Source organism: Mesoplodon densirostris, chromosome X (genome assembly GCF_025265405.1).
Source record: "Mesoplodon densirostris isolate mMesDen1 chromosome X, mMesDen1 primary haplotype, whole genome shotgun sequence".
Taxonomy (NCBI): Eukaryota; Metazoa; Chordata; class Mammalia; order Artiodactyla; family Ziphiidae; genus Mesoplodon; species Mesoplodon densirostris.
Genome location: NC_082681.1, coordinates 41257223 through 41273363, shown reverse-complemented (window position 1 = coordinate 41273363; position 16141 = coordinate 41257223). Strand labels below are relative to the sequence as shown.

Sequence of the window (16141 nt, the reverse complement as noted above, 5' to 3'; positions counted from 1 at the left end):
TTTTTGATGATGGCCATTCTGAGCAGTGTGAGATGGTATCTCATTGTAGTTTTGATTTGCATTTCTCTAATGATTAACGATGTTGAGCATTCTTTCATGTGTTTGTTGGCAATCTTTATATCTTCTTTGGAGAAATGTCTATTTAGGTCTGCTGCCCATTTTTGGATTGGGTTGTTTTTTTTGATATTGAGCTGCATGAGCTGCTTGTAAATTTTGGAGATTAATCCTTTGTCTGTTGCTTCATCTGCAAATATTTTCTCCCATTCTGAGGGTTGTCTTTTGGTCTTGTTTATGGTTTCCTTTGCTGTGCAAAAGCTATTAAGTTTCATTAGGTCCCATTTGTTTATTTTTGTTTTTATTTCCATTTCTCTAGGAGGTGGGTCAAAAAGGATCTTGCTGTGATTTATGTCATAGAGTGTTCTGCCTATGTTTTCCTCTACGAGTTTGATGGTGTGTGACCTTACACTTAGGGCAAAGACAGACAGTTACACATGGAATTTGATCTACTGCTCTGTGAGTTATCTGTTCCAACTAAAATATCCTACAAGTCTGAGGTATGAGTGCATAAGTGCTTTATGATGTAGATTATTTCTTCTAGCACATTTCAGCCTTTCTTAGAGGAGAAACTCTGATCCAGGATAAAAGAAAATGGGATATTTTGGTAAACTGAGCATTTTTATTAATAACATATCACACATAGCAGACCATCCATTTTCAAACAAAAACAAAAAGCAAAAAACTTCAACTAAGGTAGATAAAACACTGAAACAAGCCTGAAGATAATTTTAACTTTCTTTGATTAGCCAAAAGGCAAAGCCACATCTCAAAGTCACCACTATGAACATCAACTAACATCATACAGAAATACTAATTTGATAACATTTTGGTTGATAGAATACTGAAGACAATGGAAGTAATTATTTGTCTCAAAATAATTTTAAAATATGTAAAATAAAGCAATGCTAACAAATCCTCAAGGTTATTCACTGCAGCTGCATACTTTTGAAGCCAAGGAGAAAGTTTTAGCTGAATTAAAATATCTCATGTTTTAGTAATCTATCCTCAGCCAAACACTGTAACTTAATATGATCATGCCAATATACTGAAAAGCTTGTCACCTGGTCAGAGAGAGTAAGTGGAGAAGAATATCCAATCCTACAACCATAGGTAAAACAAGATATCTCTGCTGTCAATTCTAGTACATGAGCCAAAGGCAGGTAGCCAATATATGTGTCCTTTGGTCTAAAACAAAGTAAGAGAAACATTTTAGCCATTCTTACAAAGACACTGTAAATTAGAAACATCAATGACCTTATCATTTTAATACAGACTAGAGAATGCCAAACATGAGCTCTGATTTCTAGGAAGAAAGCTGAATAATTCTCTCTTACCCCAGTCCAGGAATTCTCTCACACTGGCCTGTCATTCCAGCTATCAAATTGCTATGATGCATCATCACTCCCTTAGGTCGGCCAGTAGAACCACTGGTATACATGACGATAGCCAAGTCCGAAGGAGTTGGTCTATTTGGAGGAACGCTTGCTAAATAAATGACAAAGCACCAAATTTTCTCTAGTTTACAAGTCAAATTGCTAAGCAAAGATAAGACTTTTAGATTTTGGCATAATGGTAAACTATTTAAAACAAATACTCTCTACTGTTAATCACCACAAAAATGGTTATCAAATTCTGGTTACCTGCAATGAGAATTTCAAACTCAATCTGGCCCATCTTCTGGATGTTTAGCCTAATCCCTGCTGTTTACAGGGCCTTGTTGTGGAAAGATATCTAAGATTTGGACAATCAGGAAGATAGAGTATTTTGTGTGAGCTCCTCAAACCTCCGTTTTCTCATCTCTAAAATGAGACAGTTGGACGAGATTATGGTTCTTAAACCACTGGTGGGAATGAGAATCACCTGTGGAACTTAAATAAAATACTATCTCTGGACCCTAGTTCTGAAAATTCTGATTCTGTATGTCTGAAATGGATCAAAGGCTCCACAGGTGACACTAATACACACTCCTGATTGAAAACCACTGGACTTGATTTTTTCAAGTTTTTAGAAAAATAATTTTATTTTAAAATAATTGAACCATGGATATTGAATTAGAGAACCATTATACATTTAACATATTTTTATTAGATTCCAAGTAGCAAGTAAACTCCAAAGGATATCAAACCCAAACGATAATGTCTACTGTTTTGATTGTTGCTTCTTGAAATCTATACAGGAAATCATTGTTTAAAAGTATTGAAAGTGCAGTGAGATTAAAATTATAGCAGGAGATCCTTTCTCTCTGCTACACACACACACACACACACACATATGCTCACTCACTCCTGTAGTTAGAATACTTGGTATGTGTCTGGATTGGGGATTCTTTTGCATCTTCCAGAATTAGTGCTTTTTTCCCTATCAGGGCATACCATACTTTGATTCTTTTTAATCAAATCAGACAGGAATTTTTGGAAACTAAGAAAAAGAGACAGTTTAAAGGGGTTTACAAGCCCTTCATTTCCTACCAAAGGTAATATCTAAACAGTTTCTAAACTTCGTTTGTTTTTGCCCTCTGTCTGCTGGTAGGAACGCTTAATCATCTTAAGGGTCCTGAACCCCAGTGCCATCTCTGCTTATTGAATGATTGGCGGAGGGAAATAGAGAGGTCTTCCCAACAGATTACAGTCAGCCATCTTGAACAGGAATCTGCAGGCTTTCTTTGCAAAGGACCACACAGTAAATATTTTAGGCTTGGAGGGTCATATGGTTTGTGCCAAAACTACCCAACTTTGTTGCTGTAGAGTGAAAGGAACCATATGCAGTGGTTAAAATGGATGTGACTGTGTTCCAATCCAACTTCATTTAGAGAAACAGATGCAGGCTGGAGTTTGTTAACCTGTCTGCTAGAGTTGTGCTTCTCAAACTATCTGCTGTGAGGACCCTTTCTTCCCCTAATAATTTATGGATGGGTGCATTTGTAAAATACAATAAAAATGAATTACTGGAACAATGAAGTTAAAAAGGCATAACATAGAAGCTTAAAACTTTTAGATGAAACAGGCAACAAATTACATTTCACTAAATATAATTAGAATAGTCATACACAGGGAAAAGGAATTAGAAAAACTGTAAATGTTCCTTGAAAGTATCTTTCAGCCTATTAATAAAAGGAACTGCTATTATAAGACATAGCTTTTTTGTCATTCCAAGATACTAACTAAACAAAAAGTTGAGTGAAATTTCAATTCCCCATTTATTAACTGCCTACATGCACACTCTAAACAAACACTGTATATATATATCTATATATATCTATATATATATATATATAGATATATATATATATATATGTCAATATTTTAAATTTTAACGTGACATGAATTTGCTTCCAGCTCTTAATCTATCGAACCTAGGTTGGACGGACAACAGTGCTGCTCACAAGAGATAATGTATATCTAAACTGCTCATATAGCTTTTTAATAGCTTTATTGAGGTATAATTGATAATATAAAGAACTGAATATATTAATGTGTACAATTTGATGACTGAACATATACAAACATCTGTGATACAATCACAACAATCAGGGCAACAGGCGTGTCCATCACTTCCCTAAGTTTCCTTGTGTTCCTTTGTTGTTGCTGTTGTTGTTGTTTTTGATTTGATCTTTAAGGCGACATCAACTCTAAGATTCTAACATGCTAAGTTTTAAACAGCACACTGGGGCTTCCACTTTCAAGACAGTGTATTGTGCTAACCTAGTAATCTCCTTTCCTTTCTAGAATACACCAAACTAACCAAGAATCCCCAGGTATATGATCATAATTAAATAAATAAAAGTTTAATGAGGTTGTTGGATTCTAAAAAATGAGTTTATACTCTGTATGATACTATAATGATAATACATGTCAGTATACGTTTGTCCAAACCCGTAGGATGTGTAACACCAAGAGGGATCCCTAATGTAAACTATGGCTTTGTGGTGATAATGATGTCAATGTAGGGTCATCATTTGTAACAAACATACCACTCTGGGATGCTGATAATGGGGGATGCTGTGCATGTGTGTACCTTCCCCTCAGTTTTGCTGTGAACCTAAAACTGCTCTACAAAATAAACTTTTTTACAAATCAGTTTATAAAATGAATCACACTTATATATACAAGTTAAAATAACCATTTTAAACAGTATGATTTAGTACTGAGATAACCAAAGATAAAGTTATACTTAAATGGGGTAATGTTAATGCTCCTTAAAGGTATCTACTGTCATAGTTTATAAATCAAGCAAATAGGGACTGCATCCTTCTTCTGATGACTGATGGAAGCGGCAGCGGTAGATATGTTAAGGTCTTCTCAGGCTAAGCACACAATGTGACACTTCACTTCTTGTCATCATCATAACAACTGTCTACTCAGGTAAAGTATCACCCCAAACATATGTGTCTTATTAACTGTAGCGATGAGTGGACTAGGTGGGACCTGTGGTCTATCATGCTCTGGCTCACACAAAATTATGAGGGCCATTACCCCCCATAGTTTTGTGCCAGCAAATCCCTACCAATCAGGACTTCCCAGTCAAGTTCACCGCGATCTTGCAGGGTCAACCTGGTGTTGAGAGATAATTCTCCATGGGTCTCTTGAGTTTCTGTACATCTTGCGAGCAGAGGCACTGACTGTTCCAGACTGTCTTTGCAAGGATGACTGCACAGTGAACAGCCTTGGAAGACAGAGAAAGTGTCTCCCTCCAGAGCAAAGAGCAGGCATGTTCACTGCCCAGTACAATAAAGATAATATCTTTCCCCAGAGCAAAGGACAGGCATACTTACGCCTATGATAAAAGACTCGGATTACTCATCTAGTAGAGTATTGTGATCTTCTCATTAAACATGAGAAAGAAAAATATTTCAATGGAGTATTTCATTTGCTCAACCCTCTGTCCTGATGACCAACTGACATTTTGATATAAGACACACTTAACTTGTTTCAAATGAAATACCAACTACCATATCAGTGGTAGAATAAGCCAAGTATGGTTTTGGCAAACGGCTCTGCATCCTCTGAGACATGATGAAAATCAGTAGCATTAAGCATTAAAAAAAAAAAAAAAAGGTTACTGAATGGAAGGCCTGAGATCTTTGCCTTACGTTGAGTCCAGATTGGAAGGTTATAGTAGGTTTCTTTGAAAAAAGAAAAGTTTGGCAGCAACTGCCATAAGCCTCAACCATTTAGTAATATTTCAAATAGTGGTTACCTTTTTGAGGAGAAAGGGAGAGAAAAATCTTAATCATGTATGGTCTTGATAGTTTTTAAACGTTTTTAACGTTTTTTTATTGAGTTACACAAACTTTTTTTTAAATCAGAGAACTTCACAGCTTTCACTTGCATTACTGCTTTTCCTAACCTACTGGAATAACAAGCCTTGAAGAGATTAATACATTTGTTTTAACTGCTTTACTTACAGTTTTCTGGCTTGGATCCCAACTCTTCTACTGATTGCATGCTGTGAATCTCAAATCCTTCAGGGTATTCTGCCTTATTGATCGTCTTATTATCCACATAAATGATATGTTTAACACAGTTAATATCTAACAATGCAGTCTGTTGAGCAGAAAGAAAATCCAGTTATTAAATATGGGTATGCAATAAACTCAATTCTTGAATATTCTCTTATGCTGTCAAACACTACCATGAATTAAAAGAAAACTTCATACTTACCTTAAGTTTACTTTCCAGAAGTTCAACACTAGTAATCAGATAGGTAGCCTCAGATTCATTTAACCCGTGAACTACAGCTTCTTTGCCAAGTGTGGCATATAAAGTCACAACTACATAATAAAAAATGAACACAAAAGTTAAATGATAAATATTTCTTAGATATATTATTTAAGTCAACTTTTAATGACAGATATACTCACAGATGCAAAGACATTTTATAATCTAATTCGATTTCATAGTCTCTGCTATTACCCTTCAACCTTGCCTCAAACTTCCCGGTAGTCACAAATCTTTCTTACAAATTTTCGGGATTCTAACTTTTTAAACCTAAAGAAACCCAGAAACACTGGAAGTGCCACAAACTGGGCAAAAATCATCAGTCAATTCAGTTTCTCAAGGCCAATAGGTTCTGGCTGAACACTTGCTGGGAAAACAAGAGGATCTCAGGACAATTTCACATGTAAGCAAAGCCCACTCTCTCCCCCTCCAAAAACACCAGGCACTTACGAGGAAAGTTGTACTTAAAGCAGGTCTGTGCTGCAATCATCCATTCAGCCCTTGTCTCACAGAAAATGGCAATAGTGCTCTTTGGTTTCAGTCCCAATGCAGCGAGTCCACTACCAAAGTTATTCACTCTGCGGTTCACTTCGAGATAGTTCATCCATTTATAATTCCCAAGAATTAACTGTTAAAGTGAGACATTCTGTAATATTAGCATATGTACTCAAACAAGCAATTAACATACTATTCAAAGTGTAGAACTCTAAAAATACCCTTAAGTGAATTACACAGATGCTGTGAGCACCTTCTGAGAATTAGTTACGGACACTATAATGGAATGCCAGCATGTTTTAAATGCACTTGATTTATAATAAAGTGTACCTTCCCCTTTAAAAACAATAGGAAGCACAAAAATGCTTTACCTTCTTAAAAACCTTTCCATTTGGCTGCATTTCATTTTCTTCACTTAGGATTTCCCTGGTCCCCAGGCTGTCCTTCTTCCCAAACTTGGATACAGCATGATCGAATAATTTATCCAGGGTGTCTGCTCCAGGGATGTCTATGACAGCTAGTGAGTCGAAGTGCGTGACAGAGCGATACGGACTTCCAGGTTTGTCTGAGGTGGGCTTAGCTTTTATTCTCTTTGCCATAGCGTTTTTCTTCTTGGCATTGGTAAGAAAATACCACGGAATAAATACAAGGGCACTGTATATTGTTATTAACAAGTGGATAGGCAGCAAAATAATGGTGAGCACATTTTGCTTAAGTTTCATAGTGGCAAGGCTTCTAAAATGGTGTTTATTTCTTGTTATTCTTTGGCTTCAGAAAGCCTTATTTTGCTGAAGAAGGCAATAATGGAAGCAGTAGTAAGAGTAGCAGAAGAGTCAAGGCAGTTCAATTTTAATGATACAGATAAGAGTTAGTAATCTTTGGAAGCCGACAATAAAGTACACCTGTAGGTGAAGACAATGAACCAGGCAGAGAGCAGGGAAAACAAAACAAAACAAAAACAAAACAAAAGAGTATTAGCAAGTTGATAGACCACCGATTTAAATACTCAGGTCTTTATTAGTTTCTAAAATTGATTTGATACAAGAAAGCAGAAATAACTGGTCTGAAAGACTGGCATTTTCCAGTTGTAATCATTATGGCCATAAATTTTAAATTTAATTTTTATAGGTTTTTAGGTATACTACACACCACTCTATAAGTCAGTCGTGTAACACTTATAGTGCCTATATGAGTGCAGGCATGTGGTATTTAAGTTTGGCTAAACTTTGGGAGAGTAGTGAATACCAATATTTAGGTTTCTCTTAAATATGTATATGTAAACTGGACAGCTTTAAATAGGATTAGGTTTCGTTTCCAAAAGAGAGAAAAAAATCCACCAATTTCGGTTTATTTCTCAAAGATCAAACCAGAAATATTATTCTGAGTTCTTCTTTAAGATAATTTCTTGGTAATGCTATTCACTACCTCCTATCCCCCAAATTGGAGCAATACAGTCATAAAATCATTTCCTACCTGCCCACTTTTGTGCTCAAAATTGCACTAGTTGCCTTGGAGTGGTAGTATTAAGTCCAAAGTAGTGTAAGTCCTGGCCCTTGCTCATTACGAGTTAACACTTGTGAGGCCATCAGCACACAAGATAGATCCAGTGTTTTTCAAACTTTGTTTGCAGGAGAAGGTGGCAGCAAAACCATTTCTTCAAATAAACACTCGTGCAGACTTCCCATATATAGACACTAAAGTGGAATTGCTCTGGCTGAAGCAGGGATTGGGGGTGCCCAGAGTCCCACCCTGGACTTCCGGGAACCCCACTCCCAAAGTGACCACTGGACCCTTTCCGATGAAAAGCCTGTGGAAATACCTAAGTGCTATGGTGTGCAGTGCAAGCAATAAATGCGATAGCAGTTCAGAGCAAGTGCAAAATGGTCCACAGTTACTAGGGGAGGCTTTGTGGAGATTAGACTTAAGCTGGACCTTATGTCAGGGATCTGGAAACAAAGGAGAAAGAATGGAGGTCATTCTGGGCTGGGGAACCACATGATAAAAGATAAAGAGGTAGAAATGAAAGGACTTTGGGAGAGGAGAGACTGCCAAAAAACAGGACACTCACCTGAGTGGGGCACAGAGTACTCGCTGGCTAAACAGGCCACAGTAGTACAGGGTCTGACAAATCAGGCAAAGTAGTTTTGATTTGATTTGACAGGAAACTGGAGGCCACTGCAGGTCAGAAAAAACAGTGCCAAATGGAAAGGAACTGCAGAAACAGCCTCAGGGAGAATAATGTCTCTCCGGGAGCTTGCCTTCAGCTGAGAAAGCTATTTTGGAGAGTGGCAGTGTATTTCTACTACAAAAATTAAAATATTAGTTCACTTTGAGGAGACAAATTGAAGTGCATCCTTCTGCAACTCTTGTGGAAATGGACTACTGACCCCAAGAGAGTTGTGCGCTTTTACACCAACTACTATAAAATGGTAGCTTAATCCTTAATCCTGCCTCTGCTTTTGTTCATGTCCTTCAACTGAGTGTGGTGAAATGAGCAAGAAACTACAGGTGAAAAGGCCTGGGTTTCAGACCCCATCTCTGTCACTGACTGGCTGTGTTAACCTTGGGCAAAACAATCTGTCTGAGCTTAGGATCTGACTAGATCAGTAGCCCTTAAGTTCCTAGAGGTGATGGGCCCCTTTCAGAATCCAATGAGAACTATGAACCCAGTTCCCCGCAGAAAGATATGCAAAATGGTATACACAAATTCAGGGGATTCCTGAGTTCCCTGGAATCCATCCATGAACACCAAAGGGTGACACCACGCTTACACTAAAAATTTATGGCCTAGATGATTTCCTGGGGCCCTTCCAACTTTAATTTTATGATTTACTATACCTAGAAATTGCTTTCTCAGTCTCTTTGACAAGTCTGGTCATTCATTTTTTCAAGATAAGGTACATCAAGTGTCTATCATAGTGCCTGATCCTCAATATGCAAGATTCCCTCTAACAATCCTCTCCTCCATCAGACATTCCATGACTACCCAAATCCTTGATAATCTTTCCTTTTTCTAATTTCCCACATCACTTGAAATGTCTACCACTCATTCTGATCCTTGATTATACCATCATTTTTAAACATCTGAGCACCTAAGTATAGAGCACAGACCAGGAGTTCTCAACCCTATCAAACCCAACACCTCTTTGTTATAACAAATACTTTATAATATTCCTTTATACACCTTAAAGGATAGTCAGAGATGACAGTCTCAGATGATAGTCTACCTACACACACAATTTTTTAAAATAATTCTTTACTGGTAATATAAAGAAGTACTGAAAGGAAATCAATTCAAAATAAATACTTATTTCAATATGTAAATTATCAGGGACAATACCAGAAGTACCACCTCAGGCTCACCCTTGGGGCTAAAGAAGTAGAAGACAGCTTTTGAAGGGCTTACAATCTAGCTAGATTTAAACTGTATTGTATGTGTTCAGTCATTCATGTTGTTACATACACTTAATCTTTTAAACAGATTTGCCTTAAGTCTTGGAGGTAGGGAAACATCTACTTAATCCTTGTAGTACAGAGACACATAAACACACACACACACACACACACACACACACACACACAGAGTACACAAGGCTCAAAGAACATTCAGGTAAAGAGAGATCAGAGAGGTCATTTAGTCCAGAAGTTTTCTAATTCTTTCTGGTGGTACTAGGGGCAGGGGGCGAGGCATGGCTCATTCATTTGAATAAAATCTTCTGTGGACGTGAAAACACAAGTACAGATAAAAGCAAAAGCCAGAGTTGCTTTGGTGGGGGCACACTGGAACCTCCATTTCAGCTGAATATTTGAGCCACTGATATTGTCTGATCTTTCATCTCAAAGAGAAGCAAATGTGTGACAGTACAAACTGTAACCAAGGCCTGTCCGCAGTGTTACATCCAGACTATTGATACATTCATTAAAAAAAAAAAAGATTTGAACACCTACTATGTGTAAGTTCTGAGCACTTAACACAAAGATGAGTAAAACATGCTCTCAATCCTTTATATGCACTGTGCATGTACATATGTGTCCATATGTATGGTAGGGTGCAGGGAGATGAGTTCACAAATATATACAGTAGAATATGATAGATCCCATCCAAGAAACAAGAACAAAACACTAAAGGTATTCAAAAGAGGGATGAGATTACATCCAGTTTTGGGGGGAAAAAAAGAGGGAGGAAGGAGAACCATCCAGAAAGGTTTCACAAAATAGCACAGTATTTGGAGTCGGTATGAAGGATGGATATGTTTTCAAAAGGAGAGGACAAAGATTGGGAAATGAGGACAGTCCTCATGGACTGGGGAATGGATGGGGGCAGAACTGCAGGATGTATCAGAAAACAGCAAGTAGAGTAGCAGACGCTTTCGAGCTTTCTGTGTAAAGTGCTGTTCCCCTTTTATGAGTCTAAGTCAATGGGAAAATTGAATTATTTCAGAGCCAACGTTACTAGAACACCACTATACTATAAGAGACACGTGTATGATGATTTGGCAACTCAAGACTAAGCACCCTGCTATTATGTTAGGGGAAAATGAATTGTTCTCTAAAGAAGAGAAAGTCTGATATCCTGGGTGGTAAATGGACTAAACAAAGTTAGGAGGTCTGGCTTCTAACCTCAGCGTCTGCTCCTATGTGTGACTTCGGATGAGATATATGACCTCTCACCTAAAAGCTCTGTACCAGTGGCATTGTGTGTAAAACAGGAATACCGCTTGTGTTATCTACTTCATGGCACTGTTGGGAGAATCCTTCATCTGATCCAGCTTCAGTTTCACGAGCATTAATAATCAGTTCCTGGAATACACTTTCGACCCACTTGCATCTCTCCCTCTTCGTTGTACTCACTCGGCTAAACCACAAGCTGGTGAAATCCTGTCCGCCACCTAATCTGCACCTCTCCCCATGCAGCTGAATTTGGCTGGAGAAAAACCCAGCTGTGCTGAACGACCCCCTTTAGATCCATGATTGCTCCCTCAAATGGACCCTTGAAGCTGCACAGAAACCATGCTGTGCTGCACTAGGCCATCCACAGGCTTGCTCTCCTGGGGTTACACTTTGTTCTCTCTCTTCAGACCACCGAGGCTCCTCTGCCATCCTCATCCTCAGCTGCTGACCTGGCTTACCATTTGGCTGAGAAAACTAAAACCGTCTGAAGAGAACTTCCACAGACTCCCGCCAGTGTGTCTCCCCATCTACTCGGATCTGTGGCCACGTGCTCTCTTCTCTCCCGTGACTAGAGATGAACTAGTGATGCTCCTAGCTAAGGCCGACCCCTTCACTTGTGTGTGACACCCCTGTCTAGACCAGAAAGACCTGGCCGCGCCACTCTACTGATTCTTCCCTCTCTCTCCTGCCTCATTAATTTTTCCAGCTCTACTGAATCGGTCCCATCAGCATCCTAACAGGCTATTATTTCTTTCATCTTAAAAACCACCCCCTCTCTTGTTCCTTCTTCTCTGGCTATGGCCCCATTTCTTCTCCTTCTCTGTAGGAGAAGGAGAAGCGTTGTCTCTGTGCTCTGTCACTCAGTTCCCTCCTCCTATTTTCTCTTGAACCCACTACGCTCCTTTCCCCTCTACCATTCCACAAAACTGTTCTGATCAAGTTCACTGATGACTTCTACGTTGTCAGATCCCAAGGTCAATTAAAGCTCAGTCCTCATCCCCTTTGACCCACTACCAGCCTTTAGCCCCATTGACCCCTCTTTTCCCGCTAGAAACTTCTTCACTTGGCTTCCAGTAGACCCCATTCTTCAGGTTTTCTTCCGATTTCCCTGGCCATTCCTTCTCCATCTTCTTTGCTGCTTCTTCCTCATCTCCCTGACCTCTAAATGCTATAGTGCTCAGTCCCTGAACCTTTTCTTTATCTATGCTCACTCCCGTGGTGATTGATCTCATTTAGTCTCACAGCTTTAATTAGCATATATATGGTGATGACTCTCAAAATGTCCCCCCTTAGCCTGGAGGTCTCCCTTAGGCACCAAGGTTTGTATGTCCAACTGTTTCCTCAACAGATCCATTTAGATATCAGTTTCATATTCAAATTTAATACATATGTTGAAAATTGAGCCACTGATCATCCTCCCAGAAACCTAGCACACCCAGTCTTGCCCCTTTCTGTAGTTCCAGTTGCTTTGACCAAAAGCCTTCGATGACCAGATTCACTTTCACTCCCCTCTCTTTCTCACACATTCCACACCCAATTCAACAGCAAATCCTACCAGCTCTACTTACAAAACAGATGTCAAATTCAACTACTTCTCACCACCTCTACCACTACCATCCTGGCTCAAGCCACTATCCTCTCTCACCTGGATAAATGCAATAGCCAATCTGATCTCCCTGCTTCCACCTTTATAATAAATTCTAAACTCAGCAGCCAGAGTGCTCTAGTTCAAAGTGCAAGTTAGATCATACCATTCCTCTGCCCAAAACCTTTCAAAGAATCCCCATATGACTCATTCAGAAATACAGTCCTTACTCTGACCTAGGAGATGGGATCTGTCCTCCACCTCAAGTTTCCATCTTCATCTCCGACACTTTTCCCTGCCTCATTCTGCTACCGCCCCACTTGTTCCTTGCTGTTTCTGGGACACACCAAGCATGACCCTGCCTCAGGGCCCTTGTACATGCTATTCTCTTTGCCTGGAATGTTCTTCTAAGATACCTGCACAGCTTATTCTCTCACCTTCTTTTTGTCTTTACTCAAATATCACCTTCTCAGTGAGGCCTTCTCTAGCCACTCCAAAATCGAACCCCAAGACCTCCTATCCCTTTCTTGCTTTATTATTCTCCTTAGTACTTGTAACTACTATGTCATATGCTTTATTTTTCATGTTTATTATGAATGCCCCCATTAGAACATAAAAGCTCCATGAGGCAGAGAGTTTATTGTTTGCTGCTGAACCCTCCTACAACAGTACCTCTGTGTGTTAACTGTTCAATAAACTTGTTGACTGAAATAAGAATGGACATGGAGGGACTTCCCTGGTGGTCCAGAGGTTAAGAATCCGCCTGCCAATGCAGGGGACACAGGTTAGATCCCTGGTCCAGGAAGATCCCATATGCCACAGGGCAACTAAGCCCGTGTGCCACAACTACTGAGCCTGCGCTCTAGAGCCCATGAGCCACAACTACTGAGCCCACGTGCCACAACTACTGAAGCCCGAGTGCCTAGAGCCCGTGCTCCGCAACAATAGAAGCCACCGCAATGAGAAGCGTGCACACTGCAATGAAGAGTAGCCCCCACTCGCCGCAACTAGAGAAAGCCCGTGCGCAGCAATGAAGACCCAGCACAGCCAAAAAAAAAAAAAAAAAAAAAAATGGACATGGATTGCTCTGAAACTATAAAGTAAAAATGGACGTAAGTGCAGTAGCCGGAAGACAACCAACCTTAGTCATCTTTTTAAAAAATCACTTGTCCATGCCAACACTCTAGGAAATGGTATACTCTTAAAAGTCCCTGGTAATTAATTTGAACATGTGTTTAGTTGCTCGAAAGAAAATATGAAACTGGAAAAACTGCCTGTTACATGGAGGGAAAAGACAGTTGTTATAAAAGCAAGAGGGTTATAGAATTTTTACTATGTGCTTTTTCACGGATGCCTTTCAGAGAGGAATGCTGTCCTGCCATGTATGAAGAGAAATACTGCTGTCCCACCAGGAGGACATAAACTCTGAGTTGCGCTTCCTTGAAATCAAGTGATGCATTTGTATTTCAGCTGTAAAAGGGCAGGGCATCAGCTTCAGTGAGGGGATAACTAATCATTCCTGTTGATGTTCAGCATTCTATATGAGAATCAGATTAATAACCACTTATTGAGCCTGTACTAGGAGCTAGGCACTGTGCTCAGTCCTTTAGATACATTATTTCATTTAGTCCATCATAAAACCCTTTTGAAGTAATACCCTGATGACATAGCTGATGATATAACAGTCTCAGACAGATCATTTGCCCAAGTTAACACAGCTAAGTAGGGATTTGGACCCAGGTCTATCTGATTTTAAAGTCCATACTTTTAGCTGTACTGTCTGTGACCTTGGTCATACTGGTATAATCTAAATGGGTGAGAGTGACAAACTTTGTATATGAAAAAAATCCTGATGACAACTTTGAGCACTGATCTGTCCTACAGCCTAAGTCATTTTTATAGGGTAAAAAAAGCCCTTTAGGTGTCTAGTAAGTCCTAGAAGTGTAAGTGAAAATCAGATGCAATTTTTTTTATTTTGAGGTCAAGTTTAATGTTAAGTATTTCATTCCAGTTACTTCAAACGCTCTGAGATAGTTAGGTTAAACACAAAAAGCATTAGTAATACATTGAGCTCCAGTACACAAAGTAAACAAACACTACATACTGATTAAAGTCTGAATTTAAAAGAAATCATCTCTCCCAGCAGCATGTGACACAACACCCATTTAAGAATTAAAGAGAAAAACTAATAAACTGAAGTCAATGTCAAGACACTTTTTTTCAGAAGTTTTATAAAACAGACTAAACCAAGCAAGGATGCACACATCTACCAAGCTGAAACACGTGGTAGGGCAAATTAACTTAATCTGTCCTTGATATAACACTTTATGAAAACATAAAAAATATAAACTTGATAATCAATGATTAACTATGTCAGTGCTACTTTAAGAAATCACATTTTCAAATCATACATCACTTAAGGGTAATTTAAACACCAAATAAAGAGATAATTTGCCTTCTGAAAAGGATAAGCTGTATTCACTAAACTTTAAATCAAAAAATTATAAAAAATCCAAGAGATTAAACAGGTAAGCATACCAGTTGCACTTTAAAAGATCATACTCCTACATAGATATTACATCACCAAGACTTCTGTAAAGGGCTGGGGTGCTTTTTTTAAAAATCCTATTTTCTTTCACACACTATTAAAAAGCTCCAAATGATCTTAAAACATATAGGAGAAAGCTCATATACATGTTAAAGAAACTGGTTGCCTTTGGTTCATGAAATCAAATTTTACAGACGCTACATTACAATATAATTCACTTTATATTTTAATATTAAAACTTTTAACATTAAAACATTTGTAGACAAATTACTTATTTAGTCATTTTCTTACAAAGTGGCTAAATAAGTCACTACAACTCAGCTACCTGTCCACCATGATGTGAAACCGTATCATGGTAGAGAACAAACAAAAAAACCTCACTCTGCTCTTATACCTTATAAGTGAGATTAATAAAAGAACTCAAAGACTGATAAATCTATTGAAGACTGAAATCTTACAGCCATTCAGTCAACTTTTAACACTAAAACTAAAACATTAAAATTAACATTTTAACATTAAAACTTTTTACATGTTAATATTTTAAGAAAATAAAAGTCATTAAGAGTAGCTAGCAGGATCTTTTGATATCAGGCAGTCTACAAGACTGAATAATCATGTGAAATATACATCCATCTGCCCCTTGTAAGTCTCATCTGACTCAAAGTTAGTAAGCCAATATAATAAATATGAAATAGCTTATACAAGCCAACTTTTAACCCGGTATACAGTAATTATAATAAATACATTTGAAAACTGAAAAAGGCAAACCAAAAACACCTAGGGTGAATATATAGATGCTCTCTAACACCACATTGCACCTGTGCCTAGCTACTTTGACTAGGAGTGTCTCACAACCATGACTGATCTTTGGGTGTGTCTCTAACAAGATGAACCGAACCTGTTTACTTCATTACCTGGACAGGTATTAACTAGTGAAGTCGCCATCCTGCTAGTCTCTTCCCAGCTTTCCCCAGCAAAGAAAGCACCTCAGCTGCCATGTTGAAGATGCTCTTTCTTGTTCTAGCACATGTTCCCTCCCATAACACCTTAAGAACATCCTCAGCATTC

General features: G+C 38.6%; 1 protein-coding gene across 5 annotated transcripts in view; it reads right to left on the bottom strand.

The window, feature by feature from the left end:
* ACSL4 (acyl-CoA synthetase long chain family member 4) overlaps positions 1–16141 on the bottom strand; it is an 89778-nt gene that overhangs the window by 35566 nt on the left and 38071 nt on the right. Inside the window, exons 3-9 of one of the 5 annotated variants that reach the window (XM_060086815.1) lie at positions 8338–8444; positions 6641–6880; positions 6225–6402; positions 5718–5827; positions 5462–5600; positions 1392–1542; positions 1119–1242 (exon numbers count right to left, since the gene is read on the bottom strand). In XM_060086815.1, coding sequence (XP_059942798.1) covers positions 1119–1242; positions 1392–1542; positions 5462–5600; positions 5718–5827; positions 6225–6402; positions 6641–6868 — 930 coding nt within the window. In that variant the 5' untranslated portion in view covers positions 6869–6880; positions 8338–8444. Of the gene's footprint in view, positions 1–1118; positions 1243–1391; positions 1543–5461; positions 5601–5717; positions 5828–6224; positions 6403–6640; positions 7058–8337; positions 8445–16141 lie in introns of all 5 variants that reach the window. The other 4 variants (XM_060086816.1, XM_060086812.1, XM_060086813.1 and 1 more) reach the window with 4 other exon arrangements.